This window comes from Megascapheus bottae, chromosome 26 (genome assembly GCF_031878675.1).
Source record: "Megascapheus bottae isolate mThoBot1 chromosome 26, mThoBot2.hap1, whole genome shotgun sequence".
Classification (NCBI taxonomy): Eukaryota; Metazoa; Chordata; class Mammalia; order Rodentia; family Geomyidae; genus Megascapheus; species Megascapheus bottae.
Window position 1 is genome coordinate 4,770,229 of NC_143534.1, and position 24,350 is coordinate 4,794,578.

General features: G+C 48.7%; 1 protein-coding gene and 1 long non-coding RNA gene across 3 annotated transcripts in view; one reads left to right on the forward strand and one right to left on the reverse strand.

Annotated features, from left to right (window-relative positions):
- Nucleotides 1–462: 462 nt before the first annotated feature.
- On the reverse strand, nt 463–6,362 carry LOC150045859 (uncharacterized). Of its 2 annotated transcripts, XR_016532691.1 has the most exons (4): nt 6,327–6,362; nt 5,830–5,898; nt 3,658–3,812; nt 463–1,059 (listed from the first exon to the last, which is right to left on the reverse strand). It is a non-coding gene; the product is annotated as an uncharacterized LOC150045859 (long non-coding RNA). The 2 variants fall into 2 exon arrangements; XR_016532692.1 differs by lacking the exon at nt 5,830–5,898.
- A 4,067-nt stretch (nt 6,363–10,429) lies between these two features.
- The window catches only part of Pfkp (phosphofructokinase, platelet), a 43,866-nt gene continuing 29,945 nt past the window's right edge, over nt 10,430–24,350 (forward strand). The window contains exons 1-2 of the mRNA XM_090318810.1: nt 10,430–10,599; nt 22,841–22,914. Of these exons, the coding sequence (XP_090174936.1) occupies nt 10,488–10,599; nt 22,841–22,914 (186 nt within the window). The 5' untranslated portion in view covers nt 10,430–10,487. The remainder of the gene's footprint in view (nt 10,600–22,840; nt 22,915–24,350) is intronic.

Sequence of the window (24,350 nt, forward strand, 5' to 3'; positions counted from 1 at the left end):
AGCATGCACGAATCAGACCTGGGTTCGATTCCTTGGTACCATATATATAGAACAAAAGCCGGAATTGATGCTGTGGCTCAAGTGATAGGGTGGTAGCCTTGAGCTGAAGAGCTCAGGGACAGTGCCTAGGCCCAGAGTTCAAGTCCCATGACCAACAACAACAACAACAAAGGTATGTTTTAGTACCATTCAGTTATGGGGAGGCCATTGGATTTTCAATGGTGCCTGCCATTGTAAAGGGGTCACATGAAGTCCCAGAATTCAGTAGGGGAGGGAGGAAGGAAGGAAGGAAGGAAGGAAGGAAGGAAGGGAGGGAGGGAGGGAGGGAGGGAGGGAGGGAGGGGGAGGGAGGGTAGGAGGAGGGACCTGGTCCTTCGTGTATGACCGGGCTGCTGTGAGTAGCTCGTGGGCTCTGGGACACACGAGTGCCCCTGGTTGTCTGGTACCTGGGTGAGATGCACAGAGCAGATAGACAGTTGTGGCAGAAGTATGAGAGCCTGGCAAGGAAGGGCCGAGAGGGTTTCCATTCCTTTGGGTGGGTTTCAGAGGGTGCCTTTCTCCCAGGAAGAGTTATGTTCACTCCCTCAGGCCTGGAGGGGGGGACTTCAAGGACAGGGTTGCGGTTCATCTTCATTATCAACTTCACTGGGTTGACAATTAGCAAGGAGAGGATGCCTTTTGAGTTCAACAATGACTCTGGCCCGTTCATTATCACCACATCTTCATTTGCAACCACCAGCACCATCAAACCCTCAAATGTCCATCCACACTCAAATGTAGCCACACAGCGGAAGAGGTGCGCAGCTTCTGCCATCAAAAGGAGTAGATTGCAGATGTGTGCTACGTGTGTCTATTCCATTCCGTAAGTCTAGAAAACTAGAACAACTCTCTAGCGACAGGACACAGAACTCGTAGGTGAGTAGTAAAGGAAAATGGGCACACGGGAGCTTTTGGTGGTAACTGATCTTGTGGTGGTGGTGGTAGTCTAAGTTTCATGGGTGTTTATAATTCTCGGAGCTCATGTGCAGTTTCTTCTACATCAGGTATGTTAAAATAGAGCTGTGAGGCCACAGGGGGAAGCACATTAGTAAGAGGAAACATTATTGTTTTGTCTTATTCAAGCCTCAGAGATAGGCAATAACACTGTAAATTTTCACTCTAAGAAACCGACTTGTAATACAGCTCCATTATGAAACTGTATCTTGGTGTTCTAATCTCTTCTTCCTCCTCCTCCTCCTCCTCCTCCTCCTTCTCCTCCTCCTCCTCCTCCTCCTTCTCCCCTCCTCCTCTTCTTCTTTTTCTTTTCTTCTTCTTTGGCTTCAGTGCAGAGGACTGAGTCCATGCTAGGCAAAGTACTGAGCTACATCTCCAGCTCAGAGAATGAATTATTTCCCATAATTCTTTACTACTAAGTTATTGTTTACTAATAAGTTTAAATCTATACAACATCTGAGAAAGCACACTATTTTTGATACATTAAAAGGTCACATTATCTAATGGAACCTATAAACTCCAACAGAGGGAAAGTCTACCTCTATTCTTTAGGGTAACTGTTCTTTGCCATTCAATATTCCAGAGTATTGACCTAACACTGAAAGAGCTGCTCAAACCTCTGGACTTGTTACACATTCAAAGGGTTCTGCTGCCATCTCGTGGCAACGAGAAACACAATGTTAGATGCTCAGCTGCATATAATAAAGAACAAAATAGTGAGCATTTCAGTAACGTGTTGGTCATTAGATACAGTGAGCTGATGACTGACTCTTTTTAAAGATTTGTGCAGGTCAGGACCAAGCACACAGAAATGACTCAAATGTTTCTCAAGTTTTAATATGCGTAAGAACCACCCAGGGGCCAGGAGTATGACCTAGTGATAGAGTGCTTGCCTAGTATGCACAAAGACCCAGGTTCCATTCCTAAGTAGCACATACATAGGAAAAGCTGAAAGTGGTGCTGTGGATCAAGTGGTAGAGCTCTGGCCTTGAGAAAGCCCAAGGACAGTGCTCAGGCACTGAGTTCAAGCCCCAGGACTGGCAAAAAGAAAAAAAAGAAAAAGAAAAAGCATCACCCAGCAAATTGGGCATCAAATAGTCTGTGGTCTAGAGCCTGGAGGCAAGGCTTCAATTCTGCCTTGTTTAGTACCAGCTCAGAGAGGCCAGATGAAGACCACATAACTGCAGCAAGAGCTTAGAAGATAGAAAAGAAAAACAGAAATAGATTTTTGTGGGTAGATTTTTAATCCCTTGAGCAAAACCTAAGGCATAATATCACAGTGCATTATACACACATACTTTACATAGATTTTTCCAATTGTGATGAAAACCTTAAGCCTTGCCTGGTGTGAGGAGGAGTGGAGACATTATGTAATGACAAAGGCAGAGACTCTGAGGTAGCCCAGCTGATTCCAGCCAGCTCACATGACAGAGGAATGGGCCCAATGCTTACGGATTCTCAAGTCAGCTTGGCTGGGATTTTGTGTTGTCAATATCCCAGGCAGAGCAACAATCCTGTAAAATGTAGTTATTAGCAATTAGCTGATTATTATGTGCATATTTTCTGAATTCCAAATTTGGCCAGCTCACTGTGGAGACTAGCCAAGGCAAGATGAGTAGAGTACGATTCGTTCCTAGGCAATGGAAATTGAAATGTCAATTAACATATGCAAAACGTACTCCATTAGAGTAAGACATGAGGCTTGCAGTGCTCCTGGAATAGTGGATGTCAAAAAAACCCAAACAACAAAAAAGTCATACTGACAGAATCCATTTGAAACCTTCTCTTCATAGACAAACGGGGTACTTTCTCTCAGAAACACCACCCCTGGTCCAGCCATTTACTTCTTACTCTCAAGAAAGTTTTCTAACTGGAAAAGAATGGAGGCCAGGGAAAGGATGGGTAACACAAGAGCAAAAGAGGCAGCAGACAGACAGGCAGGGAGAAAACACATATACTAAGCCAGGTGCTGTAGCCCATGCTTGTTCACCTTACCTCCATGGGAGATAGATGTGGCAGATGACAGTCTTAGAACTGCCCAGGCCAAAAAGATTCCCCGAGACCCATTTTCAACATAAACACCTAGGCAAGTTGGTGTGTGTGCCTATTGTTTTTCAAATGAAAAGCCAAACATATTACAGAGACATGGATAAGGCCTAACCTACAGCTAGAGTAAGTATCACTGAGCAAATGACTCTTAGGAGATACATTCTATTATTCTGTTTCCTTGCACTCAGAAAGCCAGGCTGCTTGCAGGGCCTGCAGGCCCTCTGAGACAGCCCCGCCCAGCGTGGAGACACTGTGGGAGCAAGAGTGTGAGAAGCAGCAGTGTGAGGCTTCTGTTGGTGCTCTCCTCTCTTCCTTCCTGGCTGTGTGCCGTGTGGACTCTGCCCAGAGCAGCGCGGACAGCTTGGACAGGGTCAGCTGCATGGCACCCCCTGCTCCACTTCTGTGGCCATACAAGGAAGTGCAGAGCCGGCCAGGATGCCTGGAACAGCAGCTGGCCTCTTCCTGCCAGCCAGCACATTGATATGGCTTTGCCAGAGACCTCCTGTTCTCAGCCCCAGGTTTCCACGAGGCACTCGGTATCTGCCTGTGCACAGCGGAGACCTTGCCTAGGGTGGACTCGCCCAAGGGCTCAGCTTTCCTGCTAGTTGGTCTCACCTGCTGGAGAATCCCTGTTCGGGGAGAGTTTGTCATCACTTCCTCACCCCAGAGACTTTTAGGATGCTGTCACCCAAGAGTTAGTTTAGTTGACTGGGGTGGTGGCTGGGCCAAGCACAGATGCAAGAGGTGACTTCACCAGTCCCGGCTTAGGCCTGAGGAACAAGATGAAATTTGAAATATACCCCCTGGGTCTGGAAAATGGGCTGGCGCATCACTGAGTGGCTTGTCACTGAAAGTGTCGCAGGGCCCCACCCACCATGCATCTCTTCTGTGAAGCCATGCGTTCTAGAAAAAGATGACTCCCAAGGAATGTCATGGAAGTTTATACAAAAACCCGAGGAGAGTCCGGTGTGGAAGTTCATGCCTGTAATGCCAGCACTAGGAAGGCACTGGTGACTCACTTCTTTATTCACAGGTATTCAGGAGGCTGCGAACCGAGAAGGTCATGGTTCAAAACTGACCCAGGGAGAGACTCTGATCTCCAGTTAACCAGCAAAATGCCAGAAATGCAACCATGGGGCTCAACTGGTGGAGTGATTGCCTTGAGCAAAAATAGTTCAGGGACAGCATCCAGACCCCGAGTTCAAGTCTCAGGACCAGAATTTGAAAAAAAAAGAAAGAAAGAAAGAAAAAAAAGAAAAGGAAAAAAGTCAAGGAAAAAAATTAATGTATTAATTTTGGATGCAAAGCTCGGGAATCAGTAAACACAATCTAGAATGAGCCATCTCCAGGGAAGAGTATGAAAGGAGCAAGTTGAGGGCTAAGAAAATCCAAGTGATTCCTGGAAAGTCAACAGGGTGCTAAAGCTATGGAAACAAGCTCCACTGTCAAGCCCAGAACAGCCAGGAGATTGCCGTCCTCTGCAACACACAACTCGAGGGCCAAGTCCACCAAACCACTGGAAAGTCTGCTCAGCAAGCTCTGTTTCTTGGGACCAGAGTGATGAATTCATTTCTCCCTTCCTCCCTCAACTTCCCCTTGAAGCCCTTAGCCCCTAGGTGTTCAGTTCACCATGGGGGAGTGGGGACGGGTGAAAGAGGAATTAAGGTTCCATGAGGACATCAGAGTGGATCTACCCTAATAGGATTGGAATCTTTATAAGATCTTTCTCTCTCTGTCCACATGCATCACACACACACACACATGCAGTGAGAAGAAAGCCACCTGCAAATGAGAAAAAGAACCCTCACCAGACCCCAAATCCATCAGCCTGCTCTCCTTAGATCTTACACTTCAGCCTTCACAACTGTGAGGAATAAATGTGTGGGATTCCCTTCTCTCAGCCTGTGGTACTTTGTTATGGCAACCTAAGCTGATTAGTATAATCCCCTCCAGAGTGTGGGAGAGCGTATAGTAATCTTTTTTTTATAAATGAGAATTTAACCTTTGTTAAAATTCTAGCTCTGATTAGGGAGCCCACAGCAGGACCAGTTTTAAACTCAGGCCTTAAATCAGAATCCTAGGTCTTTTCACCTTACTCATGTACGTGCATGTGTGTTTGGTTTGTGCCATTTAAAAAAGAGGACTTTAAGTTGGGCATGGCTGTGCATGTCTGTATTCCCTTCCTCCTAAGGCAGAAAGATTGTGAATAGAAAGCTAACCTATGCTAGACAGTGAGCCCTTGCCTCAAAAGACAAAGACCAAAAACAAAGCAAAACAAAAAAAACCATGATGGATTCAAGGCAGTCAGCCAAACAAATGAGACAAATGAGCAGGTATGCATAAAGAAAGGAAGACAAGCACAGAGACATGGTGAGAATGGGCTCCGGTGCCACTATGGTGTCACCTGGCACCTCCACCCAGCCCTACAGGAAGCCAGGCCAGGAGGCAGCCAGCTGCACACACTGCAGTCTCTGCCAGACTGGCTTCTACTTGGCAAACTCATCTGCTGAGAAGAGGCTGGGAGCTTCCAACCCAGATGTATGGAACTAAAACACAGTGACGGGGGGGGGGGGGGGGGGGGAGGGTCTGGGACTTCGTGGGGAAGACACACCACAAATCTCCTTGGCATTCTGGTGGAAAGCTGCAGTGAAGAAACAAAACATGAAGATGCAGTAGAGTTTGTCTAGGTTATGGATTTCCCAATGTGGTTTGATCTGAAAACAAAGCCAGTTGTGGTCTCCAAACACAGTGCCCGCCCTTCTGCCAGCCTGGCATCACAGAACTTACCAGATCATTTTCTGTAAACTCATTCACTCTGCAAGACAGTGGAAACCCCTCCTTGCCGACTTTCATTTTCTTAATAGAAATATAATGACTATCAGTAGTAATAATAATAGCCTGGCTCCAGAGTCTCAAGCCTATAATTCTAGTTACTCAGAAGGTGGAGATCTGAGAATCACAGTTTGAAGTTAGTAGGGGAGAAAACTCCACACCATTCCATCTCAAATTAGCAAAAAAAAAAAATGCTCAATTGGAAGTGTGACTCAAGTGGTAGAGTACGAGCCATGAGCAAATAGGGCTCAAACGCTTGAGTTAAAGCCCCAGTACCAGCACAGATAGCAATAGTAATAACAGTAAGTAGCAGTGGTGGTGGATTGAAATAACAGAGACTAAAATAAAAATTAAACTCTGTAAAAGAGAAGGCTTTGAAATTTTATTTACTAGTATGAAAGGCAGAAATTGAGCCTATGGAGCAAGAATGAAAATTCTACCCAATAACTTACCTCAGAAGGTTCCACTACCCGGAGAACTGTTCTTGTGCCTGTTTTTCCAGGCCTCTGGAGTCTTCCCAGGCTGCATAGGTGAGGCATGTCTTCCCTGCTCTGAGAACCCCTTGGTGTCATGTAGCTGCTTATATTCATGCCACAAAATCACAGCAACTACTCATTTATCACACTGGAAGTTACCACGTGAGATCCAGTGGTTTTCTGGGTACTGAATTGCTTGCATCTAAGGACAATGGAGGAGAAATGAGAAGAAAACCCTTTAACAAGCGAACAGCAGAGTTGTGATCAGCTAGCTTTCTGGCTGAGGACTCATGGGCCCTGATAACTGAGGTCACCACGGAGTAAACCCAACCAGGTTTCCTAAATGGATTCCCTCCCAGAAATCTCTGGGTTGTAGGCATTAGAACTCAGTGTTCCAGAGCAGAAAAAGAAATACATAGAGTGAAGGGACCCCTTTCTTGACTTCCCCAAAATCCATCCACTCTAGGCATTTCCCATCTTTATGACAAGGGAGGACTTGACCTAAGGCGGGGGCTGCAGAATCCCTGATAACAGCTCAGATTACAAGAGCAGGTAAACCAGGTGAAGTTACCAGAATTCCTCCCCACCCCACCCTCCTTGGCCTGCCAGGGAATTCCCTCCCCTTCCTTTGGCGTCAGAACAGTGCGCCAGAAGCCCACCGAGATGATAGGTCCGTTCAAACAGCAAAGATGTCAGTGGTTGCCCCAGCCATCAATCAACCATGCTGAATTCCATTGGCCACCTGTGTATGGCCAGCCCAGCCACATGGCTGGGGCCTATAAAAGTAGCCTGTTAGATTAGGCGGGGTCGCTCTCTCACATCTTAGAGGCGGCCCTGACCGGTCAGTATGATTCTCGATGCTAGGTGCGAAATAAAACTTAACTTCCAACTTCTGCTTTTGTGTCAGACTCGTTCCTTTGATCACGGACCCTAACAAGAGAAGCTTTAGAATTCATATTTATTATTTAGCATTTTATTGTACATGAAGTCAAGCTAAGGGCAAAGAAGGAAAGAAATGTGTTCGAAAATGTGTCTAAGGGTTACTGCTCAGGAGAAAGCCACATCAAGCTTGGTGGAACTTGAACAAATGTGTTTGGTATTGCATTTATGTATATGGAAAATTAAATTTTATACCAGAACCTGAGGAGCGTAGAAAATATATATTTTCTATAAACCTATGTTAGCCATTTGTATTTTTATATTTGTATTCATTTGTTATTTTTATACTTGTATTTTCTTAACTTGCCTTTTTGCTTCTGTATGCTTGCTAAAACCTTGAGGAATGTAACTGCTGTTCTTGTGGCTAATCTACAACCACACACTTGCCCCGGGCCCCAGGCACTCCCGGATCTGGAGCATGAGTTACAAGGCCGGACTTTCGAGGGCCAGAGAACTAGGCACAAGCCTGGTAGCCTGTCCGCGTCTGGCCCCTTGTCAGGTCTTTCTCCACTGACCCCATGTTGGGTCTTTCCCTTCACCCATTAGCCAATCAGTTCAAAGCACGACAGCTCGCTAAACTGACCAATGACTAGTTACGACCCTCCCGCTTTGTATTGCGCCAATCATTTAATGGAATCATGGTATGAATTTCCCGTGTGGCATCTTAATTTGTTGCCAATGCTTGCTGGGACCTTCCCCCTACCAAAGAATGTATTAAAGGTGCTGTAATTTTGTACTCGTGGCCTCTGCACTTGACTACCAGTGCGCAGAGACCCATGCTCGAGCTCGTCAATAAACGACTCATTGCCATTTGCATTGATCTTCGGTCTCTGGTGATCCTTCCAGGGGGGCTTCAAGTTTCTGGGCATTACAAACCCATGCAAACTTTTGGGAAAAATACACCAAAACAAAATACAACTGAGGGAAGGGTTTTAGAAAATAGTCTTTTTAGGAAATAGTGTCGTGTATTTTAGGAGGATAGTTTTTGGACAGTTTTATTTTTTTTAAATCTGTTCCAAAAGCCATTTGTTTGGAATCAGAGAAACTCCAGTAGAGGCAGATTTGAGAGGAAGCTTAAATAAAACTACATGAGAAAGACAACCAGGGAAGAAAGGACAGTTGACAATCCCAATAAATTGCTAGTGCTGGAAACACAGAAATAGCATGGGAACTTGAGAGTGAAGAATCCCATTCAGGAATGTGGTGCATTTCTTTGTTCTGTCTCTCACTATCTTCCCTCTCCTCCCTCCCCCACTTTGATCTTCCCTTCCTTCCCCCCCCCCTCCCATCTTCAATGGTCTGGCTTCACACTGCAGCTACCTCCTGGAAAGAGTCAATGGCTTCAGCCTTAGTCCCGTCACTTCCCCTCTGGGGGAGGCCAGCCGGCAGATGCCCGTCCTTTCAGCCAAGCAGAACAGGAAGCCACTGTCTTAATAGATCTGGATTCCCTAGGAATGGCAACAGGTGAGGGGTGAGCAGAAATGGACCTTAGAATCCCTTCAGGGATAAAGGTGATCTGCACTTCTCCACGGTGGCTGAAGCTCGGAGGGGAAGATGTACAGTCCCAGAGGAACAGCCTGATGGGGTGGACAGAGTTCTATAAAACACGAGTCTCCAGACAGCTGAGTTGAGATCTGGGGGTGGGATGGGGCCAGGAGGGAAGGGCAAGAGTTCCACACCAGCCAGAAGATAAAGGGCATTTGGCTAAGGGGCGCCATTTGGCTAAGGTGCACCACTTTTGTTTGTTTTGAGTTTTAGGGAAAACATGCATAGTTAGCACTCCTAGAGCAGCAGTTTCTTCCTCCCTCTCCATCCTCAGAAAGCCTCTGTGGCTGAGAGCTGAGGGGCTGGAGGTCCGTGGTAACCAGAACATTCTCACAACATCCAGGATGGGCGCATTTTCTTTTCTTTTTTCTTTTTTGGTGGGCCTGGGGCTGTCCCTGAGCTCTTCAGCTCAAGGTTAGCACCCTACCCTTGAGCCAAGCCCCACTTCCCATTTTGTAGAGGTTAATTGGAGGTAAGAGTCTCAGGTTCTTTTGTGCCCTGGCTGGCTTTGAACCCTGATCCCCAGATCTCAGCCTCCTGCATAGCTAGGATGGCAGGCCTGAGCCACCACGCAAGGGCTCTTCTTTTTTTTTTTTTCTTTTAAAGGAATAATTGGAGCAGTTTCTCTCAAACTTTGCAGTCAAGAGGAAAACCTAGACATCTTATTTAAAAAAAAAAATCCCCTGGCCGCATTCCCAGAAAATCAGCCTGGAAAGGAGGCAGCGAAGCCAGGCCAGGCTCTTCCGACGGCCCGGCTCCCCCTCCCGCCCTCCTCCTACTTCTCCTTGGATGCTCGGGTGCCCGGGAGGGCGAGGCAGACACCCGGCAGGAGTCCGCGTGCCCACATGGCCTGGTCCTCTTGCAGGCTTTGAGGTGGAGGCCGATTTCACAGCTCGCTCTCTCTCTCAATCCCTCCCTGCGGGTGACCACGAGGACGTGCAGCAGCACCCGGGTCCCCGGGGATTCTCCGGCCTCCGGTCTGCGCACGTGGGGTGTCCGATCGCGCCCCCTCCTGCGCTGGGTTCCTTCTCTTCCGTCATGGCGCGTCCCAGACGCCAGGGCTCCCGGGTGACCACGGCCTGGGAGCCAGCGACGCCCCGCCCCTCCCCATTCACCTCCCCCTCCCCAGTTTCAGGCTGGGGACGAAATTTGGGGAGGGGAGGGAAGTGGCGGTGCAGAGGGCCGGAAAGACGTTGAGGGACCCCCAACCCCCCACCCCGAGGGGAATCCCGCGGAGATCCGGGCGCGCCGGGACCTCTCCAAACCGCCACCTCGCAACAGCCGGGGCCGCCCGGCCCGCCGCGAGCCACCGCCGGGGCGGCGCGACCACCGGGGACGCGCAGCGTGGACACGACGCCGCGCCCTCCCGCGGCCTCCAGCCGCCACCGGCGGCGCTACCTGCGCGCCGCGCCCCGGCCGGCCCGGCCCCGCCCCGCCCCGCGAGCCCGGCCCCGTCCGCCGGGCCCCGCGCCGCCCCGCCCGGCCCCGCCCCGCGAGCCCCGCCCCGCCGCCGCCCATTGGCTCTCGGCGGAGCGGGGGCGGCCGCGGCCCGGGCGGGCGGGGCGGCGGTTCCGAGGCGTGCGCGCGTGGGCCCCGCTCCTCACTGCCTGCTGCGCGCCGGAGCCATCCGGCGTCCACCCCGACCTCCTCGCCATGGGCGAAGTCAGCTCCCAGTCCTCGACCAGCTCCCTCGGGAAGTACCTGGAGCACCTCTCCGGGGCCGGCCGGGCCATCGGCGTGCTGACCAGCGGCGGGGATGCCCAAGGTGCGCGCTCGCCCGCCGCCGGGGCTGGGGCTGGCGGGGAGGGTGGCGGCGCCGGGGTGGGGGTGGGGAGGCCGGGAGGAGCGGCTGGGGAACCGGGGTCCGGGAGGAAGCGATCGGGCCGGCTAGGGGCGGGAGGAAACCCGGGCACCTGGGAGCGTCAGTGGTGACGGGAGCTGGGGTCGCCGGGCTGCGGGGTGAAGCGGCGGGGTCCTCCCTTCGCTCCTTTCGCTGATGGAGACGATCCCAGGACCGGGGCGGCCCGGGGTCCCTTCCGACACCCGACCACCGCCGAGCTCCGTCTTCCTGTTGGCTCCGGAGCCCCGCGGGGTCCCCACGGCGCCGCGCGCCCCGCGCGCCGCCGGCCGAGCCTGGGCTGCTGCATTGCGGCGGGGTCGCGCGGGGCGGGGCGGGGGGGGGGAAGTCCCGGCGGCGCCTCTCGTTTCCGCTGGGAACTGATCGTTATTATTATTATTATTATTATTATTATTATTATTATTGTCTCCTCCGCTCTGATCCTCTGCGGTCTTCCGGCCTGTGCCACAAGGAACACTGAAATGGGTCCCCGGGTCCAACCCCTCTCCCGGACTGGGGACCCCAGGAAGCGGGGACTCGGCGACTTTCTCCCCCCATCCCATCCCCCAAACCTTGAGGCTGATTCTCGGGCGGAACGGGCCCGGGACCCGCGGGCCTGCCCGGTGACACAGGAAACGACTTGACACTCGGAAGCGCGCCTAGCGACGGCGCTCCGTAGTCCACGTGGGGACCGCGGTGCGGGGCCCGGCCCCGGTTTAACTTCCCGGCCGGGGCCGGGCCGCCCGCCGGAACGCGGACCGGCGCTTCCCAGGCCGCTCCGCCCCGCGCCCCCCGGAGCTCCCGGTCGCCCTCTCCCCCGGGCGCGGTGGATGCCTGCCTTCCGCGCCCGTCCAGGCCCCACGCGGTGCGGGGATGCTCAGGGCTGGAGCCGACTGGTCCACGCCCTGGACCCACTCTTTGCAGGGTGACCTTCAGTCTGCCCTTGAGCGGGGCGGGCCCGGGCACGGGTGCTTCAGGTTGGGGAGCCGTGGGCACCGCCCCTCCCTCCGCGGGCGCCTGCCTACGTGATGCCCGGCCCGTCGCCGCCCGTGCGCCCTGGGTCCCCGGCATCCAGGCAGGCGCGCGCGCGCGCGGGGCTCGGCCGCCCCAGGGCTCCCGGAGCAGATGGCGCCGGAGCTCGGCCAGGTGGCGCCGACCTCAGGGTTGGGAACCCCAGAGGGACTCCTTCCATGAAAGGGGTCCTGGAGGAAGGCCCCGCCCGCTCTCCTGCGGAGCTCGGGAGGTTGAGGTCCTGAAGGAATGCCAAAGCACTCGAGGGGGTCCAGAGGTGGGGGGGAGGGAGACAGAGACAGATACACCCTTGCTGGGGCAAAGCTGGAAGCACTGACTAACCTGCTCCCCGAGGAACAGGAGCTGAGCGCGCAAAGCCACTGCTTGCATCCAAGTCACAATTGCTAGGTTATCTTACAGTTAAAGATTCCATGTCCGTGACGAGGGGTGGAGGGACCTTGTTCCATCTTTTTCGAAACCCCTGTTTGTTAAAATACTTGGTTAGGTCTGTCCGAGCTTTCTCCCCAGGAGAAATCAATATTAGCTGTCTCTTCTCTGTGTCGGGAACAGATGCCAGGAAAACCCCAAATGCAGAGCCTTGCCTCCCAGAGAAGGTTGTGGTCGGGTTCATGGGACCAGGTACTTCCCCCGATTCCCAGATGGCAATCAAAGATACCCTTTGGTTTTTACCTGTTACTTCTGGGCCGTCTGGGGACAGCCAACCGTCTCCAGTTTGGGCATTCACCCTGGCTAGGGTTGAAAGCTCTATGTCAACAGCCACAGCCTTTCCTTGGAATTGTTTGAGAGTTGGCATGCGTTTCTTTCTGAGAGAGGCTGCCCTGAGATACTCAGGCAACAGGGCCAAGACTTAGCCATGGAACATTTTCAGGTCCTTAGTGTGTGTTATGTTTTGAAACAGTTTTCTTTCAGCATTTAATCTTGACTCAGTACTTTATTTCCCCTCCCATCCCCCCAGAGCAAAGTTTGTTCATAGGTAGAGATTAAGAAACCTACATTCAAATATAATTTTTAGGGCAGTTTTCTAATCAGATGTACACTGCCACCACTGTGGCTGCCATTTGTTTTGTGCTTTTTAATGTATTAATGAGTTTGTGTATTGATTTATTTATTGGTGCTACTGGGGTTTGCTAGCCTGCCTCCAGCCTTGCTTTTTCACTGGTTTGTTTTAGGTAGAATCTCTTCCAGCCCAGCCACAGTGCTTCAATCTGTCTAGTTTTTTTTTTTTTAAGGCTTATTATTATTTTCCATTATTTTAAAGCTGATGGGCAGAGGGATAATTGTTACATAAGTCAGGTAAAGAAAACATTTCTTTTTGGACAGTGTCACCTCTTCCCTTGCTGTCTCTCACATTTTCCTTTCCATCCACAACCACAAGTTGTATGGCTCATTTGTAACATCATATGCTGCGTTTGCTTACCCTTGGTGCTTTCCTTTCATCTGTCCACTTTGAAGCTTCTCATGGTGGCTGGGATTACAGGTATGTGCCCCATTGTTCAGCTTCTGTCTGTGGAGAGAGCGACTATATCTGCATAGGCTGGTCTGGAACCTCGATCCTCCATTCTCAGCTTTCCCAGGAGCTAGGGTGTTTAGCCTGAGCCACTGACACAGAGAAGTGTTTCTAGGACTTACTTTCCCCATATGTTCTGTGATTACAAGGAATGTCTGCAGAATCAAATTTCCCTTGAGCCAAAATTAAGGTCTATGTTGCTGGAGATGGCTGCTTACAGCAAAGCACCCACCCTTGCTCGATCAGCATTTGTGTTTCATAGGAAAATGACTCACACGTTGTAGCTTCTGCAGCCTGATGCCTGGTGAAAGCTCATGGGCATCCTTCACAGGTGCCTGGGGCACGATCAGCATGTAGGCAGTATTTACTGGAAGTCCTCGCCCACTGAGACTGCCCCAGACCTACCAGTTGCAGTGAGAATAATCACTCGGTGTGTGGCCGTGTGGCATGAGATGCTTCCTGGTACTAACTTAGGCTCATTAGCAAATGAAGCCCAGAGCTGCTGCCAGGCCCCTTGGCTGCATGGAAGTAGCAGGCTAGAGACAGATGCACAGTTTCCCTCAGAAGAGTTCCCCAGTGGAACTGAAGTGTCCAGCAGCTTGCAAAGTAGGTGCCATATATGCAGAGATTTTCCCCTGCCCCCTCCTGCATCACCTCTGGAGAATGACAGGTGACTAGAGGCACAGCTGTTATTTTGATTTCTTGGGATCATTTAGGTAGATTCAAGCCTCGCTAATTACAAGGACATTTTAATCATCCTAGAGCCCTATGTGGGACGTCCCGTGCTTTTAAGGTGAGACATTTTGAAGCAGGTATCAGAATTGTCTGGGACTATAGACCTGAGCCAGTCGCCTAGCCCAGGAGGTTCATTTTACACCGTCGTGTGTCCTGAATTGGAAGGTCTAATCAAGTCAAACAGAGGTTGAAAATATATGTATTTAAAATTAAAAAAAAAAAAGGCATCAATGGAGCGGGAGTATGGCCTAGTGCTTCCCTAACATGCACGAAGGCCTGAATTCAATTCCTCAGCACTACATACACAGAGAAAGCCAGAAGTGGTGCTGTGGCTCAAGTGGTAGAGCTCTAGCCTTGAGAAAGCCCAAGGACAGTGCCCAGGTCCCTGAGTTCAAGCCTCGGGACTGGCAAATAATAATAGTAAGAATAATAATAATGCACCAAGGGAGAGAGTGAAGGATGAAGTGACATTATTCAAAAAGAAATGGACTCATTACCTGACTTAGGATACTGTAACCCCTCTGTGTAATAACGATACAAAAGTAATTTTAAAATGAACAGCAAGCCAGGTATGTGTGGCTCACACCTGTAATCCTGGCTACTCAGGAGGCTGGGATCTGATCATTGCGCTTTGAAGCCAACCTACAGAGGAAAGTCCATGACACTCAAGACTCCAGTAAAAACTACTAACCTAGATGGAAGTAGAGCTGAGGCTCCAGTGGTAAAGTGCTAGTTTTGAGCAGAGAGGTTAAGAGATAGCACCGAGGTCCTGAGTTTAGGCCCCAAGACTGGCATTAAACAAATAAAATGATATCAGTCCTAAATAAGGACTTTGTTTCTCCCCCATGTCATTATTTCCTAGTTGATACAATGTATCACCAGTTTATAGAACATCTTATAAGCAGCCTAAAGGTAATTTCAACCACCCTGGAGGCTCTGTATCCATAGAAAATCTCCACCTCATTTTCTAGGAGGGACTTGAGCAGTGGGTTTTGTACATAAGAGGTCTTGGAGCCAGTTCCTGTAGGGTTTCAGGGGTGACTGACAGCACGGTGGAGTTTTGTTTGGGTTGTGTTTGCCTGAACCCAGGAAGGTGGAAGAGGACATGGATGCCACTGGGCCTCCCGAAGTTCCAGGCCCCTCTGCTGTCCTGGAAGTCTTCTTACCAGTGCTCTAGTGGGATCTCTTCACTGTCAAATAATCCAGCCAAAAATGTATGGAGTCCAGGGAGCAGCATGGGAGAATTACAGAGCCCTTGTATAACTTGCATTATGAATACTATGACGACAACTTTTTGTGTAACATTCACAAGATCCTTAGATGCTAGATATGTTGTCAAAAAGGAAAAAAGAAGAGGAAGCATGTTTTCCTCTTTGGTTACAGAGAAATGAACGCCTTTGGGGGGTTGGCCTTCTGGTGTTTACATGCAGGGTCTTGCCAAGCACTGGCTTCAAACTGTGATCCTGCTACCTGCGCCTTCTGAGTAGCTGGGATTATAGATGTGAGCCACCACTAATGGCCCCTAAAAACGTTTGAAAGAGAAATCAAACCTTTTAAAAAAAATCAGAGGGAGCTAGGGTTATAAAACATGGGCTATATTAATTTCCGGTTGTCCAATGCCATTCAGATTAGAACTCTGAAGGCAAGGTAGCAAGACAGACACGGAGATAGAAAAGTGTACACCCACTGCTAATTATGACTGTGTTGAAATTGCCTCTCTGCAGAGGAGCAGATGGTTTTGTTAAGGAAGGAGTTGAGTCATTTTTTTTTTTTTTTAGTTACTCTTTCCAGCAAGCTTTTGACTGGTGTATTTTTACTTGGTGTCCCCAACACCTATTCTCTGGCAGCACTTTCTTGCCCCCTTGTACTTTCTTCCCAACTCCTGTAATTGTGCTTGTCTAGATCGGGAGAAGAAACAGAGCATGGCAGAGCAAAATACTGACCCTTGAGAGACTTATTTATAGGTCCTGGGGCCTGGCTCTGCTCTCTGTGAATGGGTGATAGGGTCTTTTTGCTTTGACAAAATGAAACAGCTGGGATCTGTATTCTCTTACCCATCCCTCTTCTTTGAAAACCTTTACTTTGAGGCCCAAGAGAAACAGAAGTGAAACCCAGAGAGAAAAAAGAAGGCAGGAATTCTGGGAGTCCCACCATCTCTAACCCCTGAGGCCTCATTAGTCACCTTCTCTAACCTTTTATAGCCACTTAGGAAGGAAGCTGGCCTGGGGCAAAGGGCTGCTGTTTCTAGGACAAGTCCCAGGAAACTTCACCTGGTGAGCGGAGTGCTGGGGAAGAGCTGAAGGCCAGGGTGTGGAGTCCTTTAGGGGCCGGAGGATCTGGCCCTGGGTGAGGCAGTGGTCAGGGGAGGACTTTGAATTTACCTTGTGTGAACCGAGAAGCTGTGTGCAGATCTCTGGGCACCTCTGATAAAGGCTTCCTAAAGTGAGGTGGAGAGCTTGCGTTTGGGGGTTCCTGAGGATCTGACTGCTCAGCTCATGGAGTGTGAGCAGATAGAGCTGGGGCTTGAGATGGCATGTCTGTCTGCCCACAGGCATGCCCCTGGAGAGGCTTGGGCACCAGTGGGATTTGTGCATACGGGGGCGTGGGATGAGAAGGAGCTCGGAGAGGAAGAAAGACTAAGTGAAAGGGATAGATACAGATAGACTGGTAAGAAGATACTTTGTGTGTGTGTGTGTGTGTGTGTGTGTGTGTGTGTGTGTGTGTGTGTGTGTTGTGTGTGTGTGTACACAAGGAGTACTGGGTCTTGAACTCAGGCCTGGGTGTTCTCATTTTAGTTCTTTCTCACTGAAGACTTGTGCTGTACCTCTCACTTCTGGGGTTTGGTAGATTGGACTTTCCAATGGTCATCCTCAGATCTGTGCCTCCTGATTCTGTACCTCTGGGATTCAGGCAGGAGTTACTGGTGCCTAGCTCCAAAAGGTACTTTTTACAGTAACGGTTATAGTAGCAACAACAACAAAAACCCATACACCACTCATCCATAGGAAATTAATTCCTTCGCCTGCAGTGGAGCATTACCCAGCCATCAGCGAGGACCCTGATATTAGTTGGTGTTGCCAGACGTGCAGGCTTCTCAGTCCGGGCCTGTGTTTGCTGTAGCATGCCCCTGCCCTTGGGTTTTTGAGATAGATACTCTTCTACCATTGCCAGGCCTGGCTTTATTCTCTTAAGCCCCCTTGCCTCTGGAGCGGCTTGGATTGCAGGAGTGTGATACCATACCCAGCTAGTCATTTTGTGTTTTTCATTCTTTGGTGCTAGCCCTGGGGTTTAGAGTCTGCGTGCTGTGCCCGAGGCTGGCCCTCTATCACTCGAGCCACAGCTCTACAGTTAGCTTTTTGGTAGTTAATTGGAAATAAAAGTTTCACATACTTTGGCAATCCAGGCTGGCATCAAACCATGATCCTCACATCTCAGCCTTCTGAGTAGCTACTATTACAGGTGTTAGCCACTGGTGGTAAACTCAGTTGATCTCATAGCCACTTCTCTGACCCCTGACTTCAAAGCATAACAATTGGTATATTAATTATTAGTATTTTTTTTTGGTTGGTCATAGGGCTTGGACTCTAGGCCTGGGTGCTGTCTCTAAGCTCTTCAGCTCAAGGCTACTGTCCTCCCCGTGAGCTACAGCGCTGCTGTTCTAGTGGTTAATTGGAGATAAGAGTCTTGGATCTTGAGTGCCTGGGCTGTCTTTGAACCTTGATCCTCAGATCTCAGCCTCCTGAGTAGCTAGGATTACAAGTGTGAGGCACTGCACCTAACTTAGCATGATATTTTAAATTATTTTTCCAGCTCCACTGAGTCCTAACATGCCCAGTCCTTCTCTGGACAGACTCACATGGCCAGAAGCTACCCCGATGAAGTGTTCTCAGGTGGCTTTCCACCTAGATTTACAAGATGCCTCTGTGCACATTTATGCCAGTGCTCTGAGAGCATGCGGAGGCATCACACTCCGGGCACGCTCATGTCTCACCCCCTGGAGTATTTTCCAGATGTTCCTTTGGCTAACCTCCCTGACCTTCTGCATTCAGTTCTTTCCTCACACCTTGCTGCTCCCGGTTCTCCGTTCATTATCTCCATGTCCTCAGGCCCCCAGCCCTACTTGGCTTGTCAATTTTGTCCTTAGCATAAATGCCCTTTTAACATGTGAGTATAATTTATTTATCCTCAGGGCTCTGCCATTGATTGCTCAGCTAGCGCTTTACCATGGAGCTAAAGCTCCCATTCTACTGGGTGTCATTTGTTTGCTTATCCTGTTGATTTGCTTTCTGTTCTGGTACACGGGCTTGAACTCAGGACTCAGGGCCTGCCTGAATGCTGTCCTTTGGCTTTTTCCATTCAAGGTTATAACCGTCTACCATACCACCTGACAGTTCCACTTCCAGACTTCTATTGGTTAATTAGAGATGAGTCTTTTTTTTTTTTTTTTCCCACCAGTCCTGGGCTTGAGCTCAGGGCCTTAGCACTGCTCTTGGGTTTTTCTCAAGGCTAGAGCTCTACCACTTAAGCCACAGCACCACTTCTGGCTTTATCTATGTATGTGGTACCGAGGTATCAAACCCAGGTCTTTGTGCATGCCAGACAAGCACTCTACCATTAGGCCAAACTCCCAGGCCCGGGGGTAAGAGTCTTACATGTCTTCCTGCCGGGGCATACTTGGGACCATGATCCTCAGATCTCAGCCTCCTGAATAGCTAGGATCATGGGCATGAGCATGGGCCATTGGTGCCTGCTGGTACAATGTCTTGGTTGGTCTCCCCTGCCTGCAGCAAGAGTCAGGTCTTCCCATTGGGCCAGTAAAGGTGTAGACCCTTGTCTGATGTGTATGGGATGGATGGAATAAGGAAGACCCCTTTACAGGTTTGACTTAACTAAAATTGTCCCTGACTTTAACCATGGCTGGGTAGTTTAGACAGTTAGCAAGTTTGGAGAGGCTGTAGTTGGGAACCATAAGGAAATTTGAAATCCCTGTGGGATCTCTGCCACTTCCAGACCTGCATTATTTAAAGAGGCTGCTTTAGAAACAGCTCTGGGGGCCAGAGTAGTTCCTGCTTTCAGTTTCTTTTCTGAGAAACCAGTAGGAGGAATGAGTGATCTGACTTTACTATTCAGGAAGGAATATTAACTACTGGCCATAGTAAACCCGTGTGATGGGTCTCCAGGGTTAACTCAAAGTTATTACACTCTTTAGAGGAGATGGATGGTAAAAGGCTGAGCCAAAATCATTTTGCTGGTTGGTATTTTCTTGTATTTTAATTTCACTTTATAAATGACATATGATGTTGATACTTGACTTGTAGGAGTTATTCTGGAGATGTGTATAATATTACGATCAAATCCGGGTAACCAGCCTTTTTGCCTCAAGTGTTAACATTTTAAAATACAATTTAAAGACTATCATGTATTTTCCACTTTCACTGCTTCTTCCTTGTCTCTAACATTTGTTCTTGTTTCCCATAACAAGACTACCTTCCCTGAGGACTGGGGATTAGATTTTTGGCAAAGAATGTGGAAGTTAATTTCCAACTCTTAAGATTCTCCCAGGCTAGGAAGGTTACATTTTCCCACCAAAACCTTATGAACACTGATCCAGTTCCCAGGTCAGTCTACCAAAACCAAAACACAAGTGAAGGAATGACCCCAAAGATGGGTTCCTATGAAAAATAATGGGTTGCATGTTCAGGGGATCTCTCTCTCTCCTCCCACTCCCCCCTTTTATCTTCTCTCCGCCCCCACCTGAGAGAGTTCTGCAAGGGGTACAAGAGAGTCTGAGCAAGCTGGTAAGTTGGGTTCTGGAGCCTAGGGGAAGAGTCCTCTTCAGGGAAGAGTGCAGGCAGAGCAGATGGTGAGGCTCAAGTAGAGAAACACTTTCCCTCCCTAATGGCACAAAGCTCCCCGCTGAGTTCTCTTCCACACACCTGGGAATCCAGGTGAGGAGCAGGTGTGTATGCTTGCAGAAGCATATAGCTAGTACAAAAGCAGCCAATCCGGGAATTGAGGCTGATTCAGGGTTGCTAATGATAAACCAAAACCTGCCTGACAACCACCTGGGGAAAGGGGTCTATAAAAGAGTGAAGAAATAACAAAAGAATGAGAAAATAGAGACAGGACAATCAGTCTTTGGTGTCACAATTTTCCAGGGATCAGAAAGGAGATCCATCAATCAAAAAGCCATCTAGTCGTCACTGTTTTACCCAAGGCTCTTCAATAAACAAGGAAGATTGCTCAAGATGGCACAGATGGTTGGTAGCGCTGTCTTTTCCTGGAGTGGCTGTGCCTTATCTTTCTCTGCCATGCTTCTTTTCTCATAAACCTAACACCTTTATGCTCAAATCTTGCCTGAATTCTTCTCTTGTCAGACTAGAGGACTGAGGATGTTTAGCTGCCCTAACTGCTCTGGTAACACACTTGATGCATTGTTTTGGGAGTTAGGGATTAAGTATGTCTTGTTTTGACTCTGGCTCATGAGAAGGTTGAAATATTGAGCACAAGAGCAAATGGGAAGCGACATACAGAAAGTTTTTCAAGCAGTGGACCAAGTATTATGTAGTTTTTACCTTTAATTACCTTTACAAATGAAGAAGCTAATTATAAGTTGGTTGTAAAAACACAGGCAAGAGGGAAGAAATATGGCTTCATTCATTCTGTCCAGTATGTAGTACAGCTGTCAGAGGGATTTGTCAAGATCCAAGGAGAAATGTTGTTATTGGAAATTTAGCACAGCTAATCAACCACAGTTTTCATGTGAGAAGAATTCAGGCGTGGCACAAGCATAGTGAAAGTAATAGAAAAGTTGGGAAAAGGATAAGGCAGGGGGAAGATTGCATACCCTAGACAAGCCATGCAGAAGAGGATCCATCTAGTGGTCAGTGAGCCAGCTTCTGGGAATAAACTTGGCCATTAGGTTTCAATAGAAGAGGCATTAGGGGAAGGGGATGGAAGAATTAAGAGTTCCAGTAAGGGCTTGGCTGGCCATTATCTCAGTTCTATTTTTTCCAGTTCTGGAGAAGTTATGACTGTATTATCTATCTACTTATCACTTGAGGGGAGCATTCTAGCTCCCAGGAAATTACTTCTCTGCCTCCAGCGTTGCAGTCTGGTCATTATTGGTAATTATCTTCATTTAGGGGACAGTGTGTCCTGCAAATCACTGCTACTCCTTAGGCGTAGTTTTAGTCCGTATCATAAATGATACTGTCTTGTCCCTTCCTTCCTGAAACCCAAGACAATCGAAAGGTGACTGTGGTGAGATTAGCTTAGAACATTAATAGATGTGAAGTGGAGGCAGAGGTGCCAGGATTTTCTCCCGCTTTTCGTTGATTCATGGACTAACCATTTCTCATTCTTTTGTTATTTCTTCACTCTTTTATAGACCCCTTTCCCCAGGTGGTTGTCAGGCAGGTTTTGGTTTATCATTAGCAACCCTGAATCAGCCTCAATTCCCGATTGGCTGCTTTTGTACTAGCTATATGTTTCTGAAAGCATACCCACCTGCTCCTCACCTGGATTCCCAGAAAACGGTGCCCACCACAGGGCTTGCCCCTGGATTGTGAGTCCTTACTGAGATTGTCTGTGAGAGATTTCAAGCCCAGTTTACAGGGTTGAGGTCGCCCGTGAGTTGGGAAGTCCAGTCCCATTTTAGAGTACAGTTCCACGCCTTGGCATTTATCCAATAGAACACAAACAGTGCTAAAACAAACAAACAAACACTAAAGCTACCAGTACAACCATGTTCATTGCAGAATTGTTTACCATAGCCAACATGGAATCAACCTACAAGCCCTGCAGTGGATGAATGGATTGAGAAAATAATGGTATTCTACTCCCCCATCAGAAAGAATGATATTGTATCATTCATAAGATATGGAAAGGCTTGGACAAAATATTAAGTAAAATAATCCAGACCCTAAAAAAACATAAGGTGCATGATTTCCCTCATTTGTGGTAACTAGAATATGCCTATAAATCTACAAGTAAGTACACTGGATGGTTTAAAAAAATAGACATGATTATTTATAGGCTGGTTAATTGTTTTGTAACGAAATGGCACAATTTGTTATGTGTTTCAAACAATTACCTTTTTTCTACTGATAGCTGGTGATAAAATGATCCGTTTTTCATGTCTTCACTCATAGACCCACAGATGTTTTCTCCTCCCCCATCTGTCTGTCTCTGTCGGTTTGTTGGTCTGTCTGTCTGTCTATACTTGCAGTGTCTTGCTGATTCTTTGGAAATAAGAATCTGGGATTCATTTGCCCTGTCTGCCTTCCTGTCCTCCCCTCTCAGCTTTCTGAGTAGCTAGGATTACAGGCCTGAGCCGCCATCCTCTGGCTGACTGTGTTGTTTGTGGTGGTCAATTGGAGATATCTAAAACTCTATACCATATACCAGTCAGAAGTAGTAATCAGAACCAAGGCTGCTGCGGGTTCTCTCATACGGTAACCCTGCACCCCTAGGATGGCTAGGGGGCTCTGCTTTCTATGAAATGCATTTTTTTCATTTTTATTTGTTTTATTTTTTGGTACTGGTCCTGGGGCTTGAACTCAGGGCTTGGGCATTGTCACTGAACTTTTGTGCTCAAGGCTAGTGTACCACTTGAGCCACAGCTCCGCTTAGGCCCTTTTCGATGTTGTCGGTTTTTTGAAGATAATAGTCTCCCACTGACTTTTCTGCCTGAGCTGGCTTCAAACCTCAGTCCTCAGATCTCAGCTTCATGAACAGCTAGGATTACAGGCGTGAGCTCCCAGTGCCTGGCATGTATGTAGTTCTGAATGCTTGCATCAGTATTGCAGGTGTGTATCCTTGTCATTCTTTGCCCTAGGAAATGGCATGTTCTGCTGCGCTCCTCAGTAATCCTGGCCCCCTCTCCGTTTGCAGGTATGAACGCCGCTGTCCGCGCTGTGGTGCGCATGGGAATTTACGTGGGAGCCAAGGTGTACTTCATCTATGAGGTCAGTGTGTGCTTCCTGCCTGCGTTTCTCTGACTCAGCCACTTGCTCTGAGCCACTGGCTTGCCGGGCTGTCTTCAGGAGGAGCCTGCCCCTGCCCGCTGCTGTGAGGAGCACTGGAGGAAGTGAGGGGGAGCAAGGAGATAAGAGCACAAAAGTCACTCTGCTATCTAACTTCCTGCCTCTGATTTGTCATGCCAGACAATTCTCATTCCCGTGGAGGGGTGTGGCCGAGTCTAATGAGGGCTGATTTTGAGTAACTAAGAGAAAAGGGGGCTTGTGGGGAGAAAGAGCTGGGATTATGGGAAAAGACAAACCACTTGCCTGCTATCTTATCTGCTCCCCTCTTAGCTTGACAAGGAAGACTGTGGCTTTGTATGCAGCTGCTGAGGTCCTGGCAGCTGAGAAATAAGTAGTCTATGAAGAGAAAGGTATTGATGTAGTTTCACCCCTTGCTTCATTTCAAGAACCGGGAGGCAAACCAATATTTACTTTTTTTCCATCTCTAAAATGTAACAGAGCTAGCTTTAAAAACAGAAAGTATTCATTTGTTAAAACAAAAATACTTTCTGAATAAGCACTCGTATTCAGATCTGATTCCTCTCAGCTTTGCACCTGAAGAGACTAGAAAGGAACACATACATTATAAAAATTGTACCTGTCTGGCATGGGGGTACACACCTCAGCAGGAGGATCTGAGTTCAAGGTCTACCTAGTAAGACCCTGCCTCAAGCAAACCACAGAAACAACAACAAGCACATATAAACAGATTTTGCTTGCTCTTTTTTTTTTTTTTTCCTCCACTCTGTGGTTACGTTATGACTACTTTAGCTTCTGGGGTTCCTGCATACAGGGAGATTTAGGTGAGCCCCCATTTTTCGGCGATCATAACCTCATGAGTTCAGTGCTAACATGTAAACATTCCTCACTTGTTTGGGGATCACTGCTGTGATCCCCAGGCGTGAGCCCTGGCTCAGGATCATCACAGCGGATGTGGGGAGTCACTTCCACCTCCAGCCCAGCCCAGCAAAGCAGGGACCCCTGAGAGCTGACTGTACCCCTCCCTTTGCTAAGCCACCATTCCCTCCTGTGAAGCAACCCTTTGCTCATTCGTCTTTGTAGCCATTTGCTTACCCCTTGTTGGAAAGAGGCCTTCTCCCCCGTTTGGCTTTGCTTCGTTTAATTAAACTGTGGTTGTATGGTGGAATTCATCTGATTGGAATAATTTCAGAACAATGGTTCTAAACCATTCCGACGCACAGTTCAGAGGACATTGGTTCTCAGCTACTTCCAGGCTGCAGTTTTGGCTCACGTGAAGGTCAAATTGCCCTTGTGAATTTCCATTACTGGGCTGTGGCCCTGATGGCTTTCATCCTTCTGCTCACTGATTTGGAATGAACCCCTTTAGCATAGTTGTGCCCAGCCATCTCCCTCCTCCT